Source organism: Cyprinodon variegatus, unplaced genomic scaffold (assembly GCF_000732505.1).
Source record: "Cyprinodon variegatus isolate N-32 unplaced genomic scaffold, C_variegatus-1.0 Scaffold51, whole genome shotgun sequence".
NCBI lineage: Eukaryota > Metazoa > Chordata > Actinopteri > Cyprinodontiformes > Cyprinodontidae > Cyprinodon > Cyprinodon variegatus.
Window position 1 is genome coordinate 1,926,350 of NW_015150504.1, and position 13,976 is coordinate 1,940,325.

General features: G+C 39.2%; 1 protein-coding gene across 1 annotated transcript; it reads left to right on the forward strand.

Moving 5' to 3' along the window:
- Positions 1-3,619: 3,619 nt before the first annotated feature.
- On the forward strand, positions 3,620-6,846 carry LOC107082332 (class E basic helix-loop-helix protein 40-like). The gene is made up of 5 exons (XM_015370950.1): positions 3,620-3,993; positions 4,094-4,151; positions 4,254-4,361; positions 4,699-4,822; positions 4,928-6,846. The coding sequence occupies exons 1-5, from the start codon at positions 3,917-3,919 to the stop codon at positions 5,767-5,769; spliced, it is 1,209 nt and encodes a 402-aa protein (XP_015226436.1). The 5' UTR covers positions 3,620-3,916; the 3' UTR covers positions 5,770-6,846.
- The last annotated feature ends 7,130 nt before the right edge of the window (positions 6,847-13,976 follow it).

A 13,976-nucleotide genomic window follows, 5' to 3' on the forward strand; every position in this document is an offset into this window, starting at 1 on the left:
TATATATATATGTATATATGTATATATATGTATGTATGTATCCAGCAGAAAAATGAGGAGCAACAGGCACTTGAAAAATGGCTCTAAATTTAGCAGGTATTTATTCTACAATATAATCATTTATATAAATACAGTAGGTACTTTAATATAAAAGTGACGTTTGAAAGCTGTAAAGTTTGCTACTAAATAAACAAAGTTGGATATATATGTTTCGGGTTTGTATGTATTGTCCCCTATCTGAGAATAGCAAAGAAAATCTAGACGCCATCCATTTCTCTCCTCCTGCTTTTTTTTTTCTTTTTCTTTTTGAATATGCCGGTAAATGTCTCCGCCTGAGGCAGGGGGCTGACTGTTGTTTCGAAACCTTTTTCTAAATATAGCCAGTCTTATTCGGGATGTCGGCGCGTGGGACCGACTGACCAGTCGGCCACTCTCGGTTGTCTGCGAGCCTGACGTCACCGGGAAGGGATTCTTTGTGCGGAGTCCATGAGGAGCTCAACGTGACAGGCTGATTAGTGGCGACTTTGAAAAGAGAGAGAGCAATAACAACACGCGGCTCTAACAACCTGCAGCCACCGTGGCATCCTGCAGCAGGTGCACGTGCCAGCCAACGATACATGAAATGATGCGGTGACTGACCACGACACTGCTCGCGTGACACATTGGCCGACTCAGAATGAGCATTTCAATAACAATATGCGCTAAAATCTTATCTTAGCACTTTAATCAAGTGTATTTCTAATAATTACAAAAGGTAAATATTTACATATATATTTCAACAAATTTCAACACAAAATAAGAAGCATTTTATCTGTGCCCTTTTGCACACGTTTTCTCTCGTGGACCATTTTCATTTAAACCTTTAAATCTTTATTTTATAACGTATGTTAGGTGTGTAGAGTACTATAAACGGCGCCACATTCTCTGTTTAGGGGATAATGTTGGGCCTAAGGTCGGCGAGGAAACTGTTGCTCCATTCTAGGTTGTAAACATTGAGGGAGAACAAACTCTGCCCCGAGGAGGCAGCCAGACGAGCATGGTGCTGCACGGATTCCATCTCCGAGTAACCTACTACTGGAAGAGGTGGGATTATGGCAACCCATTTTAACATTTAATAGCCTCTGAAAATCTTGAGTTTAGAATAGTTTTCGTCATTATATATATTTTTACTTTTAAAGTATGTGGTTAAAAACCTAGAGATTTGACCAGTCGTGTGTTTTGTTTATTTACCTTATTAGATTTTAAAACAGACACTTTTTTTTTTCACCCACCTTTTTTTTTTTTTTTTTGGAATTGTGAATCCACCTCATTTTGAGAAATCCTCGCCTATTTTGCATACCCAAATGGAAAAGCATATAACTTAGGAACTGTAAGCCCAAATTACATGTGCAATACATTATTTGAAAGCTAACACCCTCTAGGTTCTGAATATATAAATGTAAATTGGGTGAGTAAAACACAGACCAAGCTGCATCAGTTTAAACATGACTCAAAGTTTGTTTTTATTTTTATTCTCTGAAATGATCTTTTTTGAAAAGCAGTGATAAAGACATTCTTAAGAAAAGGCAGGTCTCATTGTATTATATTTTTTCTACATCATGTCAAACACAAATGCAGAAAATTTCATAGCTCTAGCTACGACAGTTCCAGAGCTGTTGGGCTTTTTTTAACTTGTGGTGTCAACTTGCAGCTGCACTCAATGGCTCCAGACACAGTTTTCTGTGTTTCTGTCTAACACAAGCCTGTAATGCGGTACCCCTTTAAATAAACTAGATACATTTTGGCTCATTCGAAACTTTATTTCATTGGCTACAAAGCCCAAAAGCCCACATGGTCTTAACCAATAACAGCAGAGAATTATGACACGTAATATCGCTGGCTGACAGGAAGTGACCTGAAGTTATATTTCGGGGACTATATCTCACTCAAATTGCATCATAAAAATATGCAGATACTTGTGTCTTGTAGATAACACAACGATTTAAAGAACCATACCAAACATCTCAAGTATTAGAAGTAAATATTAGCAAGATTCTGACCATAAGCTATGACCAGCTAACCTTTCTGATGTCAACAACCGGACGTTATGGGCGATTTTCTCATCGAATATTTTTATTACTAATATGCTAGATTACTTTTAATCTCTGGACCCTGGTGGACGAATGGAGTACAAACAATTGAAGATTGGATTTATAAAACGGCTTCTGGATGCCTTCAAAGGTATGTTGTTGTAGCTGCTTCGTCATGTTTACATTTTGACATTCTGCTATATCTTTAATTGTGCTTTGGTGCTTGCTTTGTCTTTAAAATGAACTTTGTTTGTTGAATTGTGGAGAAGCTTTCCAATGATGTCTAATGTGTCTATATTGGTAAAACTTTTCATGCATTCTGAGTTATTCTTAAAACTCAAACCTTGCAAAAGCGGTGGGTTCTGTGAGGTTTTAAATCAGTCTGAAAATAAGGAGGCTGGCACAGTTTTGGCTGTGGATTTAAACAGGTCTAGCCTTCCGCGGCTTTCACCACCATACCGTGACAGTTGACACAGAAAGCAGGAAAAGAATGAATACCGAAATTTTAAACTGTTTCTTTTTATTTTTTTTCCTAATAGGATATAAAAAGGGTAGGAAGATATAAGTAAATCTAAACAATGTGGGCGGGGTTTTGAGGGCATGACAACAAAGCTGCGCGACGCTGGAGATAGCACAACAGTAGCATGCACTGCAAAATCAGTTTTCAATGGAGCCCTCCATTGAAAATTAAAAGTTCAACCTGTTGTTCAATAAAAGTATGTTTTAAGATCATTTGAGGTGGGAATATTATACTTTAAAGCATCCCTATACAGTCCATTTAAGGATTTAATGCATAATTTAAAAAAAAAAAATTTTCGAAGTTGAGAGGATGCGGGAACCAGTGGACCTCAAAGGCTAACGGCAGCCAGGGCTAACCGCAGCCCGTCTGCAGCGGCTCTTTCTCGGCATAGCCGTATTTGAAGGACCGCTGGGTCTGATGGGGATTTTTGACTCCGTTTTGGAAGGATTAGACTTGGGGTTTTCGTTGAAACGTGAGCAGGAAGAGGCTCTTCGCTCATTCATTTTAATGAAGAGCGTATTCACCATTTTTCCAACAGGCTGTTTGTTTACACTCCCCCACCAGCTTCCTGTCACGCTCAATACGTCACAGTCAGTTGCGCTCATTGGTCAGAGCCTTAGCCAATAGGCACAGACATGGTTTGAAATATAACTGGTTGTTGTCATCAAAAATCGTCCGATGTCTTCTTCATCGGGGCCAGACTAAATTACACATTTAATCTCACATTTAGTCTGGTTTATCAGGCTATATATGCTTCTTTTTTTTTACCTGTTTGTGAAAACAACAAATACAAGCTTTCTCCAAAAATAAATGAATAAATCTCATCTCTTTGTCACAGGACCTTGTAAGTGCTGTCTGCTAATTATTTATAAACATTGCTTGCCATACTTTGTATCGCCAGTGAGGGAGGGAGCGGCTGGTTGAAAGCACCGTCCAACACGTGAGGCTCTGGTGGGAGGGGGGGAGGAGGGGTGTGGGGAGGGTGAGGAGTTTGAAAGCGCCGACCAACACGTGAGGCTCATGTGACGGTGGAGAGTGGGTTTCTTTAGCAGAGAGAGAGAGACGTGCCTGCAGTCACAGGGTTTATTTAACACGTAGCCACCGACTCACCCAGCTCTCACACATCGCGCGGGGCGTGGAGCTTTCCACGGCAAACTGACGAGCCCGACCTCTGTGTGACAGCACTCTGAACTGCGACCAGTTTCAATCTATCCCACTACTTGTTTTTGTTGCAGCTGTTATTCTTGAATTTTTTCACTCTCTCTTCTTTTTCTACTGGAAGGACTGAGCGCTTTTTATTTTTATTTGTCCCCGTCAATAAAGAAACATGGAGCGGATTACAAGTGCGCAACCACCTCCTTATGTTCCGAAACACGCATCTATGGATACACCTGACATGCACAGGTAAATATCAACGCTTAATTTTCTTATATTCTCTGTAAAATCTTTAATTACGATTTAAAACTGAAATGCAATTTTTTTTTTTTTGTTGCGTTTTTCACAGAATGGAATATTACATGTGCAAAAGCAGGAGGGGTGTGAAAAGTAGGGACGAATGCAAGGTATGTTCAATTAAAATATGAATAAAAATATATTTCAGCTTGATTATTATTTTTTTTTTCCTGGATCTTACATGTTATTGACAACTTTATAATTTGATCCAGGAGACTTACAAGCTGCCCCACAGGCTGATCGAGAAGAAAAGACGCGACAGAATAAATGAATGCATTGCCCAACTCAAGGACCTGCTGCCAGAACATCTTAAACTCACAGTAAGTAAAAACATTTTTTATCTTTTCTTAAAAAGTCTAAAATAATTGGATCCAGTTCATTGTTTCAGAGATTGCCATATATATATATATATATTTGTTTTTTTAAAACCTACTGAAACATTTGAGTAATAAAAATACAAATATATATGTTTTTAATTTTAATAGTTTAATTTCTTGGTATTTTCTAAACTTTGAGTTTTGTTTTAAATTGAGAGATCATCAATGCGGGCATAGTATGCGTAGTTTTCCTCAGTGTTGGCCGCTGGCCCTCTATTCAGCTGCAGAATGTGTTGCATAAGAAAGATCAACATGCTTATCGAAGGTCTTCCTGTTTTAGACGCTGGGTCATCTGGAGAAAGCTGTGGTGCTGGAACTCACACTGAAGCATGTGAAAACCCTGAGCGCCATCCTGGAGCAGCAGCAGCAGAAAATATTGGCGCTCCAGAAGGACCTGCAGATCAGTAAGTTTGATTCTAGCTGGGATCATTTAACCCGTGGTTGGGCATAAAAAATCATCTGCTTTGTTTTTCAAGAAATGGAGTTTGATTTAGATTGTTTATCTCCAGGCGATCAGGTGGGAGATGGCGCTGAGAGCAACGAGGACATGTTCCGCTCTGGCTTCGACCTGTGTGCCAGAGAAGTCCTCCACTACCTGGCCAACCAGGAGACCAGCAGGGACCTAACCCCCTCCCACATCATTAGCCACATCGAAAAGGTTGCAGCTGAAGTCCTACAGCATGGAAGCAGCCCGCGACCCGGTGAGAAGGATGGGGCGAGGAAGCCTGTCGGGCAGCTTTCAGCATCACCCGATGCCCCTGCTAAGAACTGTGTCCCGGTCATTCAGAGGACTTTCCACCACGGGACTGGGGAGCAGAGCGGTAGTGATACAGACACTGATAGCGGCTACGGAGGTGAACACGACAAACCTAAATCCCGGTGGTTGGAAAGCCACGGAAGGGAGGGCGAGTTAAAGACTGCTGCGTCTGAGCGGACGGTTGGCGTCATCAAGCAGGAAGGCGATGAGCCCCAGGCCAAGAGATTGAGAGTGGACTCAGAGGACGAGATTTTCTCTTTTCAAGCTGCCGGAGCTCCTGGCGGTTACATGAACATGTCCGCCAGTCAGCCCCCGTTTTGCCTCCCCTTCTACTTCATCCCTCCATCGACGGCGGCAGCAGCGGCGGCGTACCTCCCTATGCTGGAAAAATGCTGGTATCCCGGCGGCATGCCCATCATGTACCCGGGCTTGGCAGGGTCTGCTGCAGGCCTTGTCCCGGAAACGTTGCCCTCATCTCTGTTGATGTCGCCGAGGGCGGGGTCTCCGATAGCCCACCGCATCCCGATGGACTCTCCTGCTCTGCACAAAGCTTTGAAGCAGGTCTCTCCTTTGAACTCTGAAACCAAAGACTGAGCAGACAATTCTCCTATCAGCACCTCGCCCCCACTATATGTTGAACAGAGGGTACAGTGTTAACCCTCCAAACAGCAGCTGTAATTGAACCCATCCGAGCAGAACCCTTTATGGTCGTCACTGTCAGGTATCATTCCTCGGACTGTTTTTGAGGCTGGTATAAGAGATTTAGTAAAGCCCATTAAACACTGTGAAGATTGTTAGGTTAGACGGAGCACAAGAGATTTTTGAAGGTTCTTATTTTATTATCTGTCTCCAGAAATGTTGTTGAATGTCAGAGGAAATCCCGGAATGTAACTCCGCCTTCCCCCTTTTTTCCCCCAAAAGATTTTGGACCTTTAATGTTGCACAGAACTCTGCAATGAATGTAAAGATGCAAAAGGAGGAAGAAAAAAAAAAAAAAAAGCTCCTGTAAATGCTGCTGCTGATAGGCGAATGTCAGGATTCACCTGAGCATTTCCCTCTCCCAGGGACGGCAACAAGCCATTTTATTTTCAGAAACCAGCTCATGGGGTTTGGCGTTGACCTCGCCGACCCCCTCCTGTGTTTGTGCTGCAACTTAAAATGAACGCAGGAATTCATAAAGTTGAAAAAAAATTCAGGGTGTTGGTTCAGGCCCGCTCGCTTATCTGTTGTAGCGTGTTTTTAAAACCTAATCTGTGACTCACTGTTTTTCTTTTTTTTTGCATCCAGATGGAGCTCTTGTAAAGAAACATTTTGGTGTTCTTTCTTTTACATCTCTATTTTTGATACGTGACCCACTGAGGGTATTTGTGTAGCTGTCGCAGGAAGGATGAGGAAGCAGCTTGAGCAGTTCTGAAGATGTTCATCTGAAGCTGAGTTCTTTGCTCCTGCTCTCATTCTTCCTCGCTCGTTTGACCCAAACACCACCAACATTTTGAGTTGCAAACAAATTCGATGATTGTCTTTAAACAAAAGAGCCTGAATGTTAAATTTCAACAAAGATAGTTTTGTATATAAAAAGGTACTTTTGATTTTTAATTTTGACATTGTAATACAAGACTGTACATATTTTGTATATAAAATATTGATTTAAATATCTATATTAAAGTTATAATAGAGCTTTTTTTGTCCTCTGGAATCTTTTTGACCGACTGTTGGGCTTCAACGTGTTGCAGCCAGCCGTCCTGACAACTCCTCAGCACACTCTTACATAACACTTGCATAACCCATAAAGCTGCACAGCCTCTGTAAATCAATAGGGCGTCTTAGATTACAGCCCGAGACCTGATTCTAAAAGCTTTCGGAGGAAACGATATTACAAATTAGTTTTACTTCTTTAACAAGTTGCAGTGGTGCACAAACAATCTTTTTTCTTTTTTTTTATACATTTTTTAAAAGAAAAGTGGCAATAAAGTAGAGTCAGAGACAGATTAAACTGTCTCCTCAGTCAGTCGAATACTTTAGAGAAATAAACACCTCAGCAGATGGGATATTGTGACATTTAATGATGGACTTTTTTTGTGGTTGATAGGTGTTGGTAAAGTAATAGTGGGAGCTATACTGCATCATAACATCCTTCCCACCATCTCTGTAGGATGTGTTTTTATTTTCAAATCACAACAATTTTTTTTTGGTTGTTTTTTTTTTGTGTGTGTGTCACTTGGGCGCCAGAGCATTGAAATGACTCAGCTGCCTGCAGAAAGTTTCTTAGCAGTGGTTCCCACAAACCAAAAGATGCAACACTACTGCCACCATGTGGAAGTTGGGTTTCCCACTGAATTCCATTTTCCACAGTTTTATTCTTTAGGTCTGCTGTGAATCCTAAACGGTTTGGAAAAAGCTTTTTATAATTTTCCAGGTATTAATAAAGATGGAAAACTCCAAAAAGCTATTTTATTTTCTAAAGTCTAATTTCACATAACTACTTGGTTGAGATGCTTTCATTTACTAAGATGTTGCTTGATTTAAACATTTTAAATGTCAGTATTTTGCTTTTTTTTTTTATTTACTGACAATGCGGGACTACTAACAACAATCCAATCAAACAAGTTTAGTGTTTATTTGTTCCCATATGATCAAAAAGGAAAATGAATTCAGCACTGTTGAGTTAAAGTGTTACATTAACAAATCTGTGAGAAACCCAGGGCTCATGTTGCGTAATAAAGCATAAAAACTTGCTTGAAAAAACCTTTCAGTTATTCATAGCAGCTAATGTAGAGATAAAACATAGAACACCCTGAGTAGCTACACATTTTGTACGTTTCAAATATATTTAGTTCCTTTTTACGGCGTCTGTCTTTTAATAATTTTGGTTCTCGTTGTCCAACAGCTTCAGCTATTTTCAAATTAAATCTCACTGAGCAAATTGTAAACAGAATGAGATTGATAAAAATAAGTTGCTGACTTTCTTTCGGCCTTTTAAAAATTATGGTAAACATGTTATCTTTTATTTTTTTGATAGTTATCTAAAAAATGTTTCTTTCATTTTAGGTACTTTTTAAATTTTAAGTAAGTTTCTATATTCAAAGACAAATAGTATTAAGGTCAAAAAGACCAAAGCTAAAGGGACGATGCTTCTAGCGAAGACTGTGTGACAATTATCGGCAGAGAACAAGATTGAAATGAAATCCAATTTCTTAGGTTTAATCTTTTTAAACAAGACAATAAGACTTAGATTGCCAGACGTAGCATTTCTCTACACCAGTGAATTCAGGTCTTAAACAAATATCTTACAGTAGGTTATCATCTGAATTCAAACATATTTCTCTCAGACCTGCAAAGATTTATTTAACAAGTTGCACAGCCGTGTGGTAAGACACTGAAATAAATGTTTATTCCCAGTTAATGTATGTATCTTCCTACTGCCTACTGCCATGCTACAAGAACCAGGTATCTGCAAATAGAGCGGAGGGCCTTAAAATGCTGCTATTATTCCCTGCAGTTTATATTTTTTTGCCCTGTTAGGCTGGTCACATCAGATCCAAACAAAAAACATGGATGTTATGAAGTGTAAAAAAAAAATATATATATATATATAGTGAGACAGAGTATATTAATACTTTTGGTATATGAAGAAAAATCAAATCTATGTTTCTTCTGCCCCCAAGTGGTCAATTGTCAATGAAAACCTATTTCTGCTTAAATTTGCGGCTTTTTCTGGGCGCTTTGTACTTTACAGACCTTTCTTAATTTTTCTTTTTCCATGTTGTCTGAAGAGTATATTAAAACAAATCTGACCCTCTGACTGATGTTGCTAAATCATATACAGTTAAATATGTGAACTGACTGCTGCAAGGCCTGACAAAGCAATGCATTAATAATAGTGTGTTACAGCGACCAGTGGCAACTTTATTAGGTACACATTGCAAGAACCAGGTTGAACCCCTTTTGCCTTCAGAAAGCCTTATTCATTCCCATTCCAACACACCCCTAAAGTTTTTTATTGAATTTTTATCGGGTTAGTGTGGAGTATCTGAGTGCAGTGAACTCAAGATTATCTGCACTTTATGACATGGTGCGTTATCATGCTGGAAGCATGCATCAGAGGATGGGTGCACTATAGTCATAATGGGATGGACATGGTGAGCAACAATAGTAGCCAGTGGCATGATACAATGCCCAATTGGTACTAAGTGGCCCAAAGTGTGCCAAGATAATACCGACCCTACCATTACACCACTACCACCAGCCCATGAACCGTTGATACAAGGCAGAATGGATCCATACTTTCATGTTGACACCATATACTGACCCTACCTTTCAAATGTTGCAGCAGAAGTTGAGACTTATCAGATCAAGACAAATTTTTCCAATCTTCTATTGCCCAATTTTTGAGTTGTAGCCCATCCACCTCAATTTTTTTATGTATTGTGCTTTCAGATCTGCTCTTTTGCATACCTAGGTTGTAACAAGTGATTATTAGAATTACTGTTACCTATTTCACCAGCTTAAATCAGTCTGGTCATTCTCTGCTGACGTCTATCTAACTGCATGGTTCCTTTCTGGGATAATTTTATTCCTGAAGTAGGCTTCTTAGCTACTAAACTAACTAATGAAAACTAATGAAATGCATTTATGTGTATGATGTCAACTAGAAGCAGCATGCTGAAGCAAAATAAACATTGCTGTGCCGGTGGACATACCGACTCCTCTATTCAGTCTGTTTTAGCTGGAACACCCTGCATTTTTCTGTCCTGTCACATTGGCTGCATAGAGGCTCCCACTAAACATAGCGTGACCAGATGTCCCAATTTTTGTGGGATGTGCCACATTTTTTACTTCTGTCCCAGTGTCCCCCAATGACTCACATTTATTTATATACAAAATACAATACATTTATATAAACATTATTCAACAAGTGCTTTTCTAAAGTGTAAAAAAAACAGGTCTGTAGACATTGCCAGAGCTGTGGCAATCAAAATACAAATGCTGTGCCCCACATCAACACCGACCTATGCACCTAAGATATAAAAAAAAAGAGCTAAATTATTATTGATACACACAGAGTGTAATAAAAACAAACTAAACTAACCTCTCATTTAATGAATGACCAGCGAGTGTTTGGATATCCTGGAACATGGCCAGTACTGAGCTGTCAGCAGAGGAAAACTGTCTGCTAATCCATATAGAACACCACATTTGGCAGGTAAGAGCACAGGACTGGTCAATAACAGCTAATCAACTGTAACTGTAAGGTCAACTACCTATAAAGTGCAATGTGGAATCCACCAATCCTTGCTTGTGTGAATGTTCTGGATCCACATTTCAAAACATTGGCCTTCAGGACACAACCCATGTAATCAGAGTTGACACCACACCTTTTCCACTTACACCACAGGTAATCTTTATTTACATAAACTACTGAAACACTATTTTGTTATTCTTGCTTCTCTCTTAATATGATCCTCTCTTATCAGGCAGAACCACAGGAAGTACAGGGCCCAGGAGAACAGTGAGCTACACCACAGCAGAATTGGTTTTGTACAATTTTAATCTTAAGACATCTTTAGAACTATTTTAAGGATAATTATTATCTATTAATATTAATTTTGTTGTAGGCGCAATGCGGAAAACACAGTGTGACAACAGACGCTGTGATGGAAATACAAAGATATATATCGTAGCCTTACCACTCTATCGAAGACCCACTCGAGTATTGAGCTAAATTTGCTGCTGTATATGCTCATTTACATAAAATTGCAAAAAACATTATTTGTCTTGGCCTGGGGGTGTGGCAGCTCTATCAAGTTTTCTCAGTGCTGTAATCCCATTTTTTCAGTCGTTTGTCAATAAAATGGTAAATGAATTAAATTTGATATAAGTTCTTAAGCAAACTTGTCAGCTGACACAAACTATTCTTTGTTTTTGCCGCATCCCTGGTGGAGTGGTTTGAGCAAAGACGGGCTGTTCCATGCACAAGAGGGAACAGGGAAAGGAAAGGACTTTGTACTCTCTGTGATTTTTTTTTTCTTCGGACTAACAGTTTGCCAGATTACTAAAACTCTTTCCCCAAAATGAAACATGGTGTGCTTTCAGGGGCGAATCTAGAGGGGGGAGCATAGCCCCCCTTAGCTAATCATATGCCACCCCTGTGGCCATCCTTACTGGGTCATTTGTTATTCTCATTGGCAAGTAATAAACCACCTCTGGAATGAGGAGTCCTCCTCTAAACCAGAGGGTGGCAGTAGTGACACCATCATGTAGCTCTAAAGAGACATTGTGTGAGTTTTTACTGAAAAATATCTTTAAAATAGGCTTTTTATTTAACCCTTTATGATTAAAACATCATTTGATGAGCAGACTGACACCTCAGTAGTGTAACATCGATGCATTTATAAGCCTGTAACCAATTATTTAAAATATACTTTGGGTCAGAAGTTCCCGCGCTCTTTAGCATATGTGGCATCCAGTGCATAGATGTTATATTCGTCCGACCTACCAAAAAATCAAAACCTTATGTTCAAGATGCCTTTTGTGGATACTCAGACGTGACCTACATTCAGTTCAACTCAGGCACCGATGGCAAATCCGGGTAAGCTGAAAAAAGTAAAAAGAAAAAACTTCGGTACAAGCTTCAGTACAAGTGAGCTACGAAAAGGAGCAGAACAGTTCTGCAATTCTGTGTTTGGGCCACAGGTGGCAGTATCATTAGAAAACTCTGCAATGCAAAGTTTAGTAACCAAGGATTGACAAAAACAATCCAGCTGAATTTATTCATAATAATATGCTACAACTAAAGATGACTAAAACAGAATTCTGGGTATGTTACAACTTTGTTTATAGGTTTATAGTGGAGAGTTTGTCGCTGCAGCCATCTTGAAGTAATTAAAGATTAAGAACAAACCATTCATTGTACGTAATATGTAGAACGATAAATTCATTTAAACAACAGTATAAACTGTTACCCCCTTTTTTAAAAATGGCATCTAGAAGTGGCATGTAAAACTAAAGTAAAAGCCATTATAAAACAAAGCATGAAATAAAATGGGCCAGGTAAACACTGGATGTTTATTGTCTTATACACCTGAATAGCAAACTGGTTTAAAAAATATTGAATAGTAAAATGTTTCTCATTTAAGGAAATTCCTTTTGTCTTTTTTTAAAGGTTTTTTCTTAGTGAAAATATAAATGGCTAATGCTCCCCGGGCCACATCTTGGACACCCCTTTGTTAGAATCACAAATTTCAATGGTATGATTGTGATTTCTGTGTAGCAGACCAAAATGAAAGGGTGCACAACTATAAGGTAGCAGGAAAATAATACATCTGAATAGTGTGGTATGTATTTCTAAAGAGCCGCCTTTACTCTGATACAAATACAGTCAAATGCATTCAGAAGTCACCTTATTAGTAATTATATCCCATATAAGAGTAATTCAATGTCAGCACAAATCGGTTCCATCTGATGTGGACAAACAGCAGAGGAATCAGGAATAACATTTTGGCAAAACTAAGAGTACGGTTTGGTTATAGAACAATGCCTCATCATTTCTCTTGATTCCATCATCTCAAAAAGAGCAAAGAACATCTTCAATACCCATGACATCCCTGAATGAGCTGCAGATATTCAGCTTAGGTGTCTGTTAGTTATCAAGAGGCAGCAAGAGGAAAGTACCTGAATAAAAACCTGACCTTAAGTCGCAGTTGGATTCTTGCAAACCATGTAGGTGAGACAGCAATCTTTTAAAATAAGGTTCTTGGTTTCTATTAGACCAAAACAAAAAACGTCTTCATGCCAAAACATGTTAAACATGGTGTTGGCAGTATCATGCAGTGGGGATGTTTTTCTTTAGCAGGGACAGGGAAGCTTAAGAGAAAGACAAAGCTAAACACAGTGCCACCCTAAAATCTGACTGCAAAAGAGTTGAGGCTGGAATGGAGCCTCAGCAGGACAATGATCCTAAACAAACAGCCAGGATTCAGATTAGACCATGTAATGCGTTAGAACTGCTTACTTGCAACAAAGTCTAATAGAGAATCTGTGATCTGTCACAACATTCATCAGACTATGTTTCTTAAAATTCTAGGATGCAAAGCTTTTTATAACTATTGAAGTTTGTGGTCCTGATGCAACAACAGAACAAAATTTAGTTTAAATGCTTTAAAAAAAAAAACTATATATTCAGAGCTTGAAAAGAGCAGCGTTTTGTAATTTTTAATAATGAAGTAGACCAGTGCATTCGATAAAGTGTGAAATATATGTCAGAAGCTCATCTGTGTTAGCTGTTCTGGCTGCCGCTTGAAACGAGAGGCTAAAATAGTCTGTTGTCCCTCATCTAGAAGGACATGCTGCTCCGGTATTGTCTTGTGTAAGTCGATCAGTACCGCAGGGTTATAGAGCTGAAAGGGTTCCTCTGGGTGCTTTCCAAATTTTTAGAACCCATCTATCAAGCAGCAGGAGAATATGCGAGGATGAAAATAGTTTTAAATTCTTGTCAGTACTATGTAAACAGTATTACAGTACTAGATTGGGATGCTTTTACTGTATCATGACAATGAAACTTACCAGGGCTAGTATGTCTTCTATTTTTTCAGCAAATTTGTACATTAAGGCTGGTGCAACACCTACAGAATTATTTGTTGAAAAAAAGATATGAAAAAGATTAGCAGTTATTTTAATTCTTGATGGAGAGAGAGCTGTCAGGGCCTCCCTACTGAAGCTGCTACCCCTGTGACTCAACCCAGGATAAAAACATGGATGGATGGATGGATGGATGGATGGATGGATGGATGGATGGATGGATG